The 15,005-nt window shown below is 58.3% G+C and overlaps 1 protein-coding gene across 1 annotated transcript in view; it reads left to right on the top strand.

Annotated features, from left to right (window-relative positions):
- LOC149523270 (uncharacterized) overlaps window positions 1–15,005 on the top strand; it is a 378,475-nt gene that overhangs the window by 305,539 nt on the left and 57,931 nt on the right. Inside the window, exons 4-6 of the mRNA XM_089770415.1 lie at window positions 1,352–1,457; window positions 1,725–1,820; window positions 1,986–2,090. Of these exons, the coding sequence (XP_089626541.1) occupies window positions 1,352–1,457; window positions 1,725–1,820; window positions 1,986–2,090 (307 nt within the window). The remainder of the gene's footprint in view (window positions 1–1,351; window positions 1,458–1,724; window positions 1,821–1,985; window positions 2,091–15,005) is intronic.

Below are 15,005 nucleotides of genomic sequence, written 5' to 3'. Positions count from 1 at the left end.
TGTGGGGCCCAACCTGCCCTGGGTCCCTGACATGGGGGCGCGTGACCCCTGCTGGCCGCTGGAGTCACCCTGGTCCCTTTCCTCCCGCACAGAGCCCCCCTGCGCCTCGGCGGAGCTCTGCCAGGAGCAGGTGGACTCCCGGGTGGAGGAAGGGGCCATCTACGACATCGAAGAGCAGCTCCACACCCGGGACACGGTAGGAACCTTCTCCACACGGGGGGGACCCGAGATTGTCCGGCCCCTTCCCAGCACGTCCCCCCCCCCTCCGGGAGGGGCTTGTCCCTGGGGATCCCCCTGGGGCCCCTTCTCCTGCATGACCTGGGCCCCCCAAGCTGGGGGCTCTTGTCATGCACCAGCTGGGCCCCCACAAGCCTGGGGCAGCAGTTGGGGGGGAGTGTGGGTGCTTGGACAACCAGCAGCTCCCACCTCCACTCCTGGGAGGCCTGAGCCCTGCAGCTGTCCGTGGGGGGCAGGCAGGCCCCAGGCTCACAGACTCTCTCTGGGGTGCAGAGCCCAGCCGCCCTGCAGCGGTTCCTCTTGGCCATCCCCCTCGCCTGCCTCGCCGCCCTCCAAAGGGGCGAGGACACCCTGGCGCCGCGCTGCTGCAAGGACACCATGATGGCCAGGATCGTTGTAAGCGAGTCGCGGCAGCCGGGAGGAGGGAAGGGGATACGTGGGGTGGACGGGGGTCTGCCTGGGCCATGGCGGCGGGTGGGGGTGCTGGAAACGGGATGGGTGGAGCCAGGAGGGCTGGAGGTGGACATGGGGAGGGTGGGTGGGGATGCTGGAGGAGGGAGGGACACAGAAATGGGGCAGGCCTGGGGTGCCGGACAGGAAGGGGGATTCGGGACAGGGAGGGGTCTCCCCGGGCCATGGGGGGCTGGAAGGGAGCCGAGCGGGCTGCTGGGGATGCGCCTGGGGAGCAGGGATGAGGAGGTTCAGAGGCTGGTCACCAGGGCAGTGAGGGGCAGGAGACGGCCTGGGGACAAGGATTGAGCTGGTCCCGGTTTGGGAGGGGGGTGCTGGGAGGGGCCCTGTGCCGGGCAGGGGGGCTACAGGGCAGCGGGAGGCAGTGGGGTTGGATCCTGCTGGGTGGGGGCGCTGGCCGTGTGAGCGTCTCTTGGGGGCCCAGCCTCACACGCCCCTTTGTCTCCTTGGGTCTCACAGGAGATCATGGAGGACTCGCCCCCCCGCTGGTCTTGGCCGACTGCCTCAACGCCGCCTGCAGCCTCAGGTACCGACCCCCCCCCCCCCCGCCGACTCCCCCCAGAGCAGATCCCCTGGCCAGGGAGTGGGAAAGTCTCTGTCTCCTGCTGCTCAATTAACAGTCTCTGCCCCTCTCTCCTGCCAGCACCTTGCAGCCTCCCCTGCGGGCCCAGCTCCTGAGCCCCCTGCTGAGGGCGGCCGTGGGACAGACTGTGTCTGGGGACTGGCAGCAGGAGCCCATCCACACTCAGGTACGTCCCTCTGGGCCCTGCTCCCGGGCTGGGCTGGAGCTCCAGAGAGGAGTGGGGGGCAGAGGGAGGGAAGAAGCTGCAGGTTTGGATCCTTCCCTCCAGGGTTCCCATTGCTCTCCCGGGGGGCCCGTCCCTTCCATGCCCAGCCTGGGCTCCTCCCTGCTCTGCGAGGCGGCTCAGACCCTGCTCAAGGCTGCACCCCGGAGCCAGCGGGTGGCCTGGATTCCCCAACCCCCCTCTGACCCAGGGCTCCCCCTTGTCTTGCAGCAGTTCATCCGGGCCCTTCCCTACGACCTCCAGGCCCTACTGGCGAGCCTCCTCGCCGAGTCCCCAGACACCGCCCGGCTGCAGCTCATAATGGAGGTGAGCCCCGTGTGGGGGACGGGGCCATTGTCCCTGCTTCCTCGGGGGGGGGCCGAGAGAGGAGCAGTGTCAGTGGCTGGGGGGGGCACAGTCCGAGAGGAGCCCCAGGCTCTGCCCAGAACCGGCACCTCCCTACGGGTCCTGACCTGCCTCTTTCCCCCCCAGCACCTGAGCCCGTGGCTGGAGTCCCGCCTGCCCCAGGAGCGAGCCAGGGCCCTTGGCAGCACCACGGCCCTGCTGGGAGTCGCCACCACCCTCCCGGGGTTTGACGTAAGTGACCTCGGAGCCGGGGGGTCTGGGGCTGCAGGGCACGGGGCTGGGAGCGTCCCCGGGAGGCAGAGGCAGGGCCGGGAATGGGCCGGGAATGGGCCGCGTTCTCCTTTCCCCGGGGAGGGGCGACCCTGGGCCCTTCAGGGGGGCTCTTGAGGGACTGGGCCTGGGGACTGGGGAGTGGCCGTCAGTGGATCCCCTTGTTCCACCCCCGGAGTGACCCTTCAGTCGGGGCCATTGCTCAGGGTTGTCTCCTCGCAAGGCCGGCCCCGCCCCGCCCCGGGAGGTGTCTCTGTCCGTCCCCGGAGCTCAGACCCGCCTCGGCGGCCGTTTGCATGGGACGTGCAGCCCCAGGATGCTGAGGGACCCCCCCTCTTCTCTCCCCTCAGAACTCCGCCGACTGGCCGAGGATGGGTCACCACGTGGCCCAGCTGGGCCTTTTTATTTCGGACCCATCCGAAGACGTCAGCCGGCTGGCCCGGGAGGGGGTGCACAGCCTGTATCAACTCCTCCTGCACCACAGGGGTAAGGAACCCAGCCGGGACCTGGGCCCCAGGGACACCCTGAGGGTGCCGGCGGCGGGGGGAGGGGACCCTGCCCTTTTCCCCCAGACTGGCCCAAGGGGGGATGCGTCCCTCTGTGTTCCCCTTCTGCCCCCTGTGCCCCTCCATTTGCCCAGGGATGCCTGCAGGGACCCGTGGGAGGGGAAGGGCTCAGACCTGCCAGCAGAATGACCCTGTTGTGTCTCTTGCAGGCCTCAACATCCACCAGGCAGAGGACCTGTGGTGCAGACACTACTACAAGGAAAGATGGGTCCTGGCTCACAGCAACAGCGTGAGGGTGGGAGAGGTAAGGACGCGCTGCCAGGGCAGGGCAGGGCTCGGGGGTGGGGCTGGCTGGGGCCCTCGTGGGGGTAGGAGGGTCTTGGGGGCAGGAGGAAGCTGTGACCTGGGGCAGGGGTTGGGGTGCCGGGTGAGGAGAGCGTCTGGGTGCAGGGTCTGGAAGGGAGTTTGGGGGAGGAGGAAGCTGTTTTAGCCCCAGGAGTTGGGGCCGGGCTCTGGGCCGTCAGCTGAAACCTCCTGTGCTCTTGATTCCAGGTCTTTGGGCAGCTCTTTACACCAGAGCAGGAGAACTGCTTTTTGGACAAGGCTCTGCTCGCTGCCCGCTCCCCCCTGCGGCGCCCCAGCCAGGCCGGGCTGGTCCTGGCCCACGCCCTGCATGGGCAGGCCCATCAGCTCCTGGAATACATGGTGAGCAGCCGGAGCAGATCAGGAGAGTGGGGCAGGGCCAGGGTCTCCTTCCCATCCCCTCAGGGAGTCCCCCGCCCCTTTCCTCAGGCTGCCCCCACCCCACGTCCCTGCTGGCAGAATCCCTCCTGCCCCTGCGAGCGTCCCTGGGGGTGGGGGAGGCTCTGAACACAGAAACTGTCCTAGGAGGCGGGAGGGGGCCGAGGTGTCAGGAGCTCTGGGGGGGGGGGGGTCAGGAGCTCACCCTGCAGGCCTGAGGGGGGGTGACCAGAGAGCAGGGGGGAGGAGGGTGGAAATGCTGGGGGGGCCAGTTCCCCTGAGTCCCCAGGGATGAATGTGACGGATTCTGCTTCCCTTGCAGCAGGAAGACACCCAGTGAGAGCAGCAAGAGCTGAGGAGCCAGCAGCTGCGTCCCCCTCCCCCCAACCCTCCCAATTGTATTGAATTGTATTTACATTCTCATTAAACAATGTTTCAAAAAACATTTGGATCAGGCTTGGTCAATAATTTGTAATGGGGGGGCCATTTTGGCAACTGATCAAGGGCCACATTTCTACCGAGGGCTTTGGGGTCTGGGACGGGGTGGTTGGGTGCAGAAAGGAGCTTAGGGGTGGAGCCTGGGTGCAGGGGGGGGGGTATGATCTGGGGCGGTGGATAGGGGTGCAGGGTCCAGGAGGGGGAATGGGCGCAGGAGAGGAATCTGGCCTGGGGGAGGGGCTCTAGAGGGGTGCAGGTCTGGGAGGGAGCTGTGACCTGGGTGAAGAGGGAGCAGAGGGTTTGGGGGAGGGGGTGCGGGTGCCAGAGAGGAGTCTGGCCTGGGGGAGGGGTGTCGGGGGGTGCAGGGTCAGGGAAGGAGCTGTGACCTGGGTGAAGGGGGAGCAGAGGGTTTGGGGGAGGGGGTGCGGGTGCCAGAGAGGAGTCTGGCCTGGGGGAGGGGTGTCGGGGGTGCAGGGTCAGGGAGGGAGCTGTGACCTGGGTGAAGGGGGAGCAGAGGGTTTGGGGAAGGGGGTGCGGGTGCCAGAGAGGAGTCTGGCCTGGGCGAGGGGTGTCGGGGGGTGCAGGGTCAGGGAGGGAGCTGTGACCTGGGGGAAAGGGGGACGCAAGTTCAGGTGGTCGCCTGGGACAGGCAGTCGGGGAGGAGACATGGGCGCCAGGGGCAGGCTCTGGCTGGGGAGGCGCCTACCTAGGCAGCTGCGTATGGGGGAGCCCGACTGTCACCTGAGGGGACGGGGGAGCTCAATTTTCAACTGTGGGGAATGGAGGAAATACTGTGGAGTGGAGGGAGCGACATGCGGGGGCTGAATTGTTCCCGGAGGGGAGATCTCCCTGGCTTGGGGGGGGGGGGGCGTTTCCAGCAAAGCCCTCACATAAGAGGGAGACAGACGGGGGGTAGGGAGAGGATGGGGATGGGCAGGGCAGGGCGGGTAGAAATGGGGAAGGGCAGGAGAACTGAAGGGGGAGGAGATGGAGGAGAACAGGGGATAGGAGTGGGGGCGGGGATGAGGAGCAGGAGAGAGGCAGGGCAGTGGTGGTGATGGCTGAGCTATGAGAACAGCTTGCAGGGAACTGAGGGTATGTCTACACTACAATGTTAGTTCGAACTAACGGACGTTAGTTCGAACTAACTTTCATAGGTGCTACACTAGCGCTCCGCTAGTTCGAATTTAAATCGAACTAGCGGAGCGCTTAGTTCAAACTAGGAAAACCTCATTTTACGAGGATTAAGCCTAGTTCGAACTTACTAGTTCGAATTAAGGGGTGTGTAGCCCCTTAATTCGAACTAGTGAGAGGCTTAGCCCTCCCCAGCTTGCCCTGGTGGCCACTCTGGCCAACACCAGGGAAACTCTATTGCCCCCCTCCCGGCCCCGGACCCCATAAAGGGGCACGAGCTGGCTACGGTGCCCGTGCCAGATGCAAGCCTGCCAGCACCCAGCCAGCATACCCTGCACCTGGCACGGCTCGAGCCAGCCACCCGATGTCCCCCAGCCCACCCCCTATTCCCGGGACCAGGCTGGCGGCTCCCGGGAGCTTGCCCTGGACCGCAAGAGGCGGGCACCTTCCTGGGCTAGTGCGGATATCGTGGACCTCGTCCACGATCTCCGCACTAGGCACAGGAAAGTGGCCGTCTAGGGCAGGAGAGCTGCCAGCCTGGCCACCCAGGAGCAGGTGTGCATGAAAATCAAGGGGGTCCACTGAGACACCCGACCCTGAGCCCTGAGCTTACAATGGCCATACTGGGTCAGACCAAAGGTCCATCTAGCCCAGTAGCCTGTCTGCCGACAGCGGCCAACCCTAGGGACCCTGGAGGGGATGGACCGAAGACAGTGACTCTTGGGCCATTTGTCTCGTGCCATCCCTCTCCAGCCTTCCACAAACTTTAGGCAGGGACACCACTCCTACCCCCTGGCTAAGACTACTCCATGGACCCAACCTCCATGACTTGATCTCACTTCCCTTTCAACTCTGTTCTAGTTGTAGCCTTCACAGCCTCCTGCAGCAAGGAGTTACACATGTTAACTATTTGCTTTGTGAAGAACAACTTTCTCTTACTAGTTTGAAGCCTGATACCCATTCCTTTCCTTTGGTCTCCTCTAGTCCTTCTTTATGGCAACTCATGAAGAACTTTTCTCAATGCACCCTCTCCACCCAACCCCTGCTTTTAGAGACCTCTAGCCTGTCCCCGCTCCATCTCCTCTTTTCTAAGCTGAACAGTCCCAGTCTCTGTAGCCTCTCTTCATCTGGGACCTGTTCCCAACCCCTGATCATGTTAGTTGCCCTCCCCTCTCCCAGCCTTTCTCTTCCCCTCTCCCACCTCCTTTTCCCAGTCTCCCCCAGTTTTGTTCAATAAAGACAGAGTCAATGTTGGAAGAAACGTTATCTTTATTTTGTACATCAGGAAGGGGGGCTAGGGAAGGGTAAGTGGAAGGAGGTGAGGGAGGAATGGGGTACGAGCCCCCGATGGGGAGGACTGGGCTGGCTCTGCAGGCTTCTGGGGGTGGAAGCTCTCCTGCAGCCCCCCGATTACCCCCTCTCCCCAGATGGCAGCCTGCGGCAAGTGCAGCCGGGCTGATGGCCGAGTGCTGTGATGTGCCCAGTGTGGGCACTCCGGGCACTCCAAGCCAGGACTGCTTTGCAAGCGGGGAACCCCTGAGAACTGTCTGTCTGGGGTGGGGGTCGGGTCCCTTTAACCGCAGCCCTCGGCTAGCCTGAGACAGCATCTCCATGCTCTAAGTCCTCCTCTGATGCCCTGCCGGCACTGCTTCCGGCCATCCTTAAGCCCTGTTCAGGATCCACTCAATGTGGACATGCTAGTTCGAATTAGCAAAACGCTAATTCGAACTAGTTTTTAGTTCTAGATGCGTTAGTTCGAACTAACTCTGTAGTGTAGACATACCCTTAGCTCTCCCCCAGCTGTACACGCGATACTAGACTGACTCTGGTCTCTCTGTGGCTCCCCGGCTGGGCTCTCGCTCCCACTTCTCCCCTCAGGGTGCCTGCCGGCTCCCCTGCTCTCTCTGAACACGTCCCTGGGGCCATTGTTACCATGAGGTGTCTGGTCCCTGGAGTCCCCTGTGACCCGCTTTATCTTCTGCAAGGGCGGGCGGGAGGCTGCCAGCCAAGTGTTCACCCCCGGGCCATTCACCTACCACCTCACCCGTCGCGTCTCCGGCCCAGGGGACGCTGGGAATTTCTCCTGCTGGTACCAGCACAGGAGTGACAATAAGGAGCTGCTGAATTCCAACCTGAGCCTCTCCAGGACGCTGCGTGTGACCGGTGAGGCCCTGAGGCCCAGACCTGCCCCACCCAGAGCAGCCGGACCCCACTGCTGGGACAGGAACCAGGGGCTGTGCTGAGCAGAGGGGGCTCCAGGGCAGCTGGCATATGTGGGCAGCAGCCTCCATCACACCCCTCCTGCAGGGCAGGGACTCCCTACCCCACATCACTGTGTCTAGGGGAGCTGGCTGGGCCGGCACAGGCCAGAACAGCCCCAGGTTCTGTGAGAGACTTGGGTGGTAGGCTGGGTGTGGGCTGGAATTAGGGGAGGTGTCTGGGGGGCAGGTTGGTATTAGAGGTAGGATCTGGGGGCTGGGATGATGGCTGGGATTAGGGATTAGGTGCCGGGGGTGGGATTAGGGGAGGGGTCTGGCTGGGATTAGGGGCTTTTGTTATCGCTGAGGTCACTGCCCGGCTGGCAGGGAGCAGGGTGGGGTGGAGTTAAGGGATGGGACCGGGGCCATGTGCCAGTGTCGCAGCCCTGGCCCTTCCTCCCTGTACTGTGAACGTTCCCTGCTGCTGCAGGTGCTCAGGAGGGAGACGCTGCCGCCAGCCCAGGTACCTGCACCGAGCGCTAGGGCTGTTCTCGGCCCCCGAGCTCCCTGAGGGTCTGCCCTGGCCGGGGGCAGGAGGAGACTAATCCCTTCAGCACAGATGCGATCAGAGAGGCTACGCAAGCTGCCCCTCTTCCTCCCAGCACAAGCCTCACAGCTGCTATTGGCCAGGAATCTCAGCCAATGGGAGCTGCAGAGGCGGTGCCTCCGGGCGCGGGCAGTGCACGGTGTAGAGCTGTCTGACCCCCCCTGCGAGGAGGTGGACGTGCCGGCCGTTTCCAGGAGCCGTGCAAAGCCTGGGTGGCCAGGAGCCTGCCTCAGCCCCACTGCACGGCTGACCAGGAGCCATCTGAAATAAGTGCTGCCTGGGTGGAGCCCAACTCCCACCCCAAACCACAAACCCCAGCCTCCTGTTGGATCCTCCTCCCACAGTTCACTCCCTCCGAGTCTGCACCCAAACTCCCATCGCTGCCCGGAGCCCCCTCTCAGAGCCTGCAACCCACAGCCTCTCCCGCGCCCCACTCCCCAGCCCTCCATTCCTGCACCGTAACCCCAGCCTCAGGCCAGCGAACGTGAGTGAGGGTGGGGGAGCCCAAGCAGCAGAGGGAGGGGGGAGTGGAATGAGTGGGGGAGTGGCCTCAGAACAGGGGCAGGGGTAGGTGCGGGGAAGGGGGCGGGGCAATGGTAGTGGCCTCTAATGCCCACACCCCTCCCTTCGGCATCGCTTATGTCCCACGTCCGCCCTCTCCTGAGCCCACAGCCGGTGCCAAGGCCTCGTGCCCAGGGCGGGGTCGCCCCTGTGAGCTGCCAGCCACACTGGGGAGAGGCGAGAGGGTCTGGGCTGCTGTGTCCGTTGCTGGCTCCTGTCAGGCCTTTGCACCAAGTCCTGGTGCAGCCTGAGCAAACCTGGGTCCTTGGGGGGAGACCAAAGTTGTTGAACAAAAAAAAAAAAGGGGGGGGGACTCCGAGGACTTGTTAAGCCAAAAAAAGTTAAAATAAAACAGCATTAAAACAGCATGTCCTCTTTAAGTGCAGGGATAGGAACAGGGGAGCGTTGAGCACTAAGACCGCATTGCTTCCCCTGGGTCTTTTGGCTGGCAGTCATTTTGTGCTGGCAGCCTTGGGGAACCAGGTAAGCATGGGGGCTGGGGTCGGGGGTTTTGGGAGCTGGGAGGGGGGAGGCCGGGTGCTGTAGGGTTGCCAGGTGCCCGGCATTTTCGCCTCCTGGCCGGGGAAAAATGCAGAAATTACCGGACATTTTAGGTGTCTGGTATTCTCTGAAGCAAAATGCAGGACTATGTAGAACTTTAAAGACTAACAAGATGGTTTATTAGATGATGAGCTTTCCTGGGCCAGACCCACTTCCTCAGATCAAATAGTGGAAGAAAGTAGTCACAACCATATATACCAAAGGATACAATTTAAAAAAAAAGAACAAATATGAAAAGGACAAATCACATTGCAGAACATTTTTGATCTGAGGAAGTGGGTCTGGCCCACGAAAGCTCATCATCTAATAAACCATCTTGTTAGTCTTTAAAGTGCTACATTGTCCTGCATTTTTATTGCAGAACAGGAGGGGCATGCAGGGGGGTGGGGAGGAAGAAAGGTAAGTGTCTGTGAATTGATGATATTAGAGGTAGGGAGAGTGAGTTAATGGTATTAGAGGTGATAATTGGGGAAACTATCCTGGTAATGGGTGAGATAGTTCAAATGTTTGTTAAGTCCTTGTTGGAAAGTGTCGAATTTTAACATGAATGACAGTTCAGAGGATTCCCTTTCAAGTGCAGATGTAAAAGGTCTTTGTAGCAGAATGCAGGTGGCTAAGTCATTGAGAGAGTGTCCTTTCTGGTTAAAATGGCAAGAAACTGTTTTCTCTTTGTGATCTTGTCTGATATCTGTTTTGTGGGCATTAATCCTTTGGCGAAGTGTCTGAGACGTTTGTCCAATGTACATAGCAGACGGACACTTTCGGCACATGATAGCATAGATTATATTTCTGGATGCGCAGGAATATGTGTTCTTGATCTTATAACTCACTTGGTTAGGTCCAATAATGGTATCAGCAGAATGAATATGTGGACAAAGCTGGCAACGGGGTTTGTTGCAAGGGAAGGTACCAGGGTTGGTATTAGTGTGGTATGTCCTGTGGTGGTTGGTAAGAATCATCTTGAGGTTAGGTGGTTGTCTATAGGAGACTATGGGACTGTCTCCCAGAGCCTCTTTGAGTATGGTATCCTGTTCCAGTATAGGCTGTAGTTTATTGATAATGTGTTGGACAGGTTTAAGTTGGGGGTTGTAGGTGATGACAAGTGGTGTTCTATTGTTGGTTTTCTTGGGTCTGTCTTGAAGTAGATGGTTTCTAGGTATTCGTCTGGCTCTTTCAATTTGCTTTTTTATTTCTCTGGGTGGGTAGTTGAGGTTTATAAATGCTTGGTAGAGATCCTGAAGCTTCTGGTCTCTGTCAGTGGGATTAGAGCAGATGCGGCTGTATCGAAGGGCTTGGCTATAGACGATGGATCGTGTAGTGTGTTCTGGATGGGAGCTGGAAGCATGTAGGTAACTGTATGAGTCGGTGGATTTTCTGTAGAGAGTGGTGTCTAATTTTCCATTGTTGATTTGTACGGTGGTGTCCAGGAAGTGGATCTCTCGTGTAGAATGGTCCAGGCTGAGGTTGATGGTGGGGTGTAGGTTGTTGAAATCTCTGTGGAATATCTCCAGCGTTTCTTGGCCATGCGTCCAGATCATAAAGATGTCATCGATGTACCGTAGGTAGAGGAGGGGTGAAAGGGGACAGGAGTTGAGGAAACGTTGTTCTAGGTCAGCCATAAAGATGTTAGCATACTGTGGGGCCATGCGTGTACCCATGGCTGTGCCGCTGATCTGGAGGTATAAGTTGTTCTCAAACTGGAAATAATTGTGGGTGAGAACAAAGTTACATAGGTCTGCTATCAGGTTGGCAGTAGTGTCCTCTGGGATAGTGTTTCTAATTGCTTGTAATCCGTCTTCATGTGGGATGTTGGTATATAGAGCTTCTACATCCATGGTGGCAAGGATGGTATTATTGGGGAGGTTATCGATGTTTTGTAGTTTCCTTAGGAAGTCAGTAGTGTCTCGGAGATAGCTGGGGGTATTGGTTACGAAGGGTTTGAGAAGAGTGTCTACATAGCTGGATAGACCAGTAGTGAGCGTGCCAATACCAGAGATGATGGGACGTCCGGGGTGCCCAGGTTTATGGATCTTGGGAAGTAGATAGAACAATCCCCCCGCATCCCCCTTCTGTTCTGAAATGTGATTTGTCCTTTTCATATGTGTTCATTTTTTTAAATTGTATCCTTTGGTATATATGGCTGTGACTATTTTCTTCCACTATTTGATCTGAGGAAGTGGGTCTGGCCCACGAAAGCTCATCATCTAATAAACCATCTTGTTAGTCTTTAAAGTGCTACATAGTCCTGTATTTTGTTTCAGCTACACCAGACTAACACGGCTACATTTCTATCACTATACTTCATAGGATAGTGACCCACATCAGGTGTGTGGGTTACAGCTGCAGGCCTGCTCCCAGCATGCGGATCTGCTCTCTGGGCGGCGTCTATAACTCTGTGGCTGCAGCCCTGCTCCCAGGACTGGATCTGCTCTCTGCCCATAGGCGTGCGCAGCACATTTCATTAGGGTGTGCACCCAAAGAATGTTTTTAAATGTACTCTTTGACCCCCATTAGCCACGCCCCCTGACCCCCATTAGCCACGCCCCCTATCCCCCATTACCAAGCCTCTGGAGGTAACACTTTCAGGGCAATATGGATACATGACCAGAAATAAAAGGTGTCATGTGACCTCCCCCCCCCCCCCCCAAGGACTTTTCCCACCATCCACTTACCAATAGGGATTAGTTTGGCCCTCACCAAACCCCCCCCTCGTGCAACGATCCTGCAATTGCATTAACCCAACGTGTGAGACATTAACTCGGGGGGGTGGGGAGGCTGGGGGAAGTGTTCCCTCTAAGAGTTTCCTCCCATGAGCACAATACATTTTGTGTTGTGCACCAGTACTGAGTGTGGCTTGTTTGGATGTGCCATGGTGGCACCCAAGTTATTCATAAATATCTTATGAACCACTTACCTTTCCCCTCTGCTGCCCTGTCTCCTTCCCTTCCTCCATCAGCTCCCCTGGTGCCTACTGCCCCCCCAATCCCTCACCCACCTCTGCTGTCCTGACTCCTGCCCTTCTCACTGCCCTCGGCCTTCCCGAGACCTGCCCCCTCCAGCAGCCTTTCTCTCCCCCCCTGTGCCCACTCCTCCAGTAGCCCCACTCTGACCATGTGAGCTACCCCTCCTCATCCCCTTTCCTAACACCTCCCTCTACACACCTGTCCTGCCTCTCTCCTCTGGTGCTGGTCCCTCCCCTGCAGGTGTCTGCCCTTCTGCTTCACCCCCGGACTCCCTGGCACCTGCACCTTCCCTTACCCTTGCACCCTCTTGGTGCCTCCCCCTTCCCTCACTGCCCCTACCCACTTTGCCCACTCCCTCACCACCCTCTGCCCCCGTTCCCCTCATGCCCCTGTGCCTTTACACGTGCCTTGCTCCATCTCCGCCTTCCTCATGCCCACCCCTTCTTTCAAGCTTTCTCCCAGCACCTCCTTTTCTCCCCTCTAGCCCCCAAAGCCCTTCCCCTCTCTGGAAAGGTTGAAACCGTAGACAAAAGGTCCTAGAAAGTCTCCAGGAATGCTAGAGATGCAGGAAGCGAGTTGACAGGAGGCCAGGAAAGAAAATGGAAACAGAATTTGGGGGTCTGAATTAGCTGCAGAAATCCTGCCTTTGCTGGGCCAGCCGCGAGGCACGGGGTTGCCCCTGGATTGTAAGCAAGCTGCTCCCTTCTCCCCGATGCTCCCCGTTCCCTGAGTATCAGTCCTGCCCCCTCAGCCTGCACAAATCTTCATCCTTTAGGACCAAATAGGAAGGGGAGGGGGCGAGGGATTATTTTCTTTATTACCACCCCCCTAGCGGAAGGAGCTGTTCTCCGTGTCTGTGTTTACAAACCAAGGAACGTGTTTCTCCCAGGTTTGGGTTTTTTTTTTCTGTTTCTTGACAAGATTGATTGAAATGTTGGGCTGGCTAGAGGAGTCCCCAAGTCTAGCGCCCTCTCCTGAAGCAGGATGAAGTCAACCAAGACGTACGGGTTTGTCTAACTCTGTCTAATTCTTTCTTCCCACCCATGCTTCCCCAGAAGGGATCAGAGAGGCTGGACACAGAGGATCTCCCTCCCCTTTTCTTCACCATCAGTAATATCCTTTGGCTGTGAGTTCCACAGGTTGATTATACACTTCAAACATACGGTCATTTTAACTAGAGCTGGAAGGAAGTTTTCAGAGGGGATGTTTTTCCATTGGAAAATGCTGATTTTAGTGACCTTTTGTTTGGAAGGAGAAAACTCCACCATTTCAGAACATTAAAATGTAGTTTTCCATTCCTGAAATGACTCTTTGTTTGGTCTCTTTAAAGTTTATCTTCCGTAATCCACCGTAATACAGTTAAAAATAGTTAAAATCTAAACAAAACGTGAATTTATTTGCAGAACTGTGTGTGATCAGGAAAAAAAGTCAAAATCCTGGAATTGCTAGTCCCAGTTCAACCCTACTTTTAGCCACCTTGGTGCCAGGGATGTAAAATCTCATTTAATTAGCTAACCAGTTAAACAATACGTTGAACCAGTTAACTGATTAAATGGGACACGTAGGGCGAGTGGTCCCCCTGCGTGTTAAAGATGGGCTTGGAGCAGCCCCCACACCTACCCCCGTGGCACACTGCTGTGACTGCTGAGCAACCCTACCCATGGCGTGCCAGAGTGCCCTCTGCCTATGGCTGGTGGAGGGCTGCTCCAGCCCCCTCTGGTTAACCATAACCGGCTTACTGGTTAACCGTTCACTTCCGAACTTGGTGTCCCCACTGCTAACATTAGGAGAAGCCGTTGGCTGCCTGCCCCGCCCTGCCCCATTCCTTCTTTGACATTCCCCTGCTCCCATGGGGGTCACGCTGCCCCCCTTTGAGAGCTGATGCTGAAAAGTGCTGGGAAAGCTCGGGGCGATTATCTGCCTGACCCCGGTGAATAGGAGCTGGCAAAGGCCCTGAAGTGTGACAGACCCTGGAGCTGTGACCGGCCCTTTCACCCAGCAGGATGTGCCGAATGCCCCAGAGGACCAAGGGATGGTGGACATGGCACTTCAAGCACACCTTGATTTTCTTCTGTCAGGGCTGGGGCATCGGACCGTCCAGGCTGGGTTCCTGTGATTTCCCGCGCGTGCTGGGCGGATGGTTTCCTGTCCAGTGCAGACCGCTGCTGGTGCGGGACCTTTGCATATAAACGCTGGGTAAGTCCTGGTGGGTTTTTAACGGGCACTGCCATGTGGTTTGGTAACTCAGGGTTCTTGGCTGGGGCACAGGGCAGAGCCCCTCGGTTCAGAGCTGCTAAGAGCAGAGTTATTTGCACTTACGTCCCAGCCAGACTCCCTCGTATCCCCTAAGGCAGGACTGGGGATCCCTTTTTGGGTCGGGGGCCACAGAGCCACAGGGAAATCAGTCGGGAACAGTGTAGGAGATAGGTGGCAGGAGTGGAGCTTAGTGGCAAAGGGGGTGCAGGGTTGGGGAGCCCACGGGGGCCAAGGGAAATAGAGGGCACCATGTCCACAGGGACAGGGGTGCCATTTCCCTAGAGCCTCCGGGGGGGGGGGAGAGTCCAAGCAGGGAAGGGCAGGGAGCGTGGCTATAGTCTAGGAGCCAGGGCCCACCAAAGATGAATCCGCCCCCGGCCCTGGTACATCTCTGCAGCGCTGCCGGCTGGTTCCTTCACCTCTTGGTCCCCACCCCGAACAGCCCCTCTCCCTGGCGGTTGGTTCCCCCCCAGCCAGCCCCGCTCCTCCAGCCCCCTCCCAGCCAGCCCCGCTTCCCGGCGGCCGGTTCCCCCCCCCATCTCCTCTAGCCAGCCCCACTCTCCCCAACCTCCCCATCTGAGATTAATTGTGTCCGGTATTTTTTTTAAACCATCTGGTAACCCTAGCAGGTGGGGGTGAAAAGTGCATGGAAATGACCGCTGCTGGTGCGGGACCTTTGCATGGAAACGCTGGGTAAGTCCTGGTGGGTTTTTAATGGGCAGTGTCATGTGGTTTGGTAACTCAGGGTATATCTACACTACAATGTTAGTTCGAACTAACATTCATAGCCGCTACACTAGCGCTCCGCTAGTTCGAATTTGAATTTTACGAGGATTAAGCCTAGTTCGAACTAGCTAGTTCGAATTAAGGGCTGTGTAGTCCTCCCCATGTTTCCCTGGTGGCCACTCTGG

The sequence above is a fragment of the Pelodiscus sinensis genome, chromosome 18 (assembly GCF_052426305.1).
Source record: "Pelodiscus sinensis isolate ZL-2025 chromosome 18, ASM5242630v1, whole genome shotgun sequence".
NCBI classification, from domain to species: Eukaryota; Metazoa; Chordata; order Testudines; family Trionychidae; genus Pelodiscus; species Pelodiscus sinensis.
Note: the sequence above shows the minus strand (reverse complement) of the source record. Positions and strands in the feature narration are given on the sequence as shown.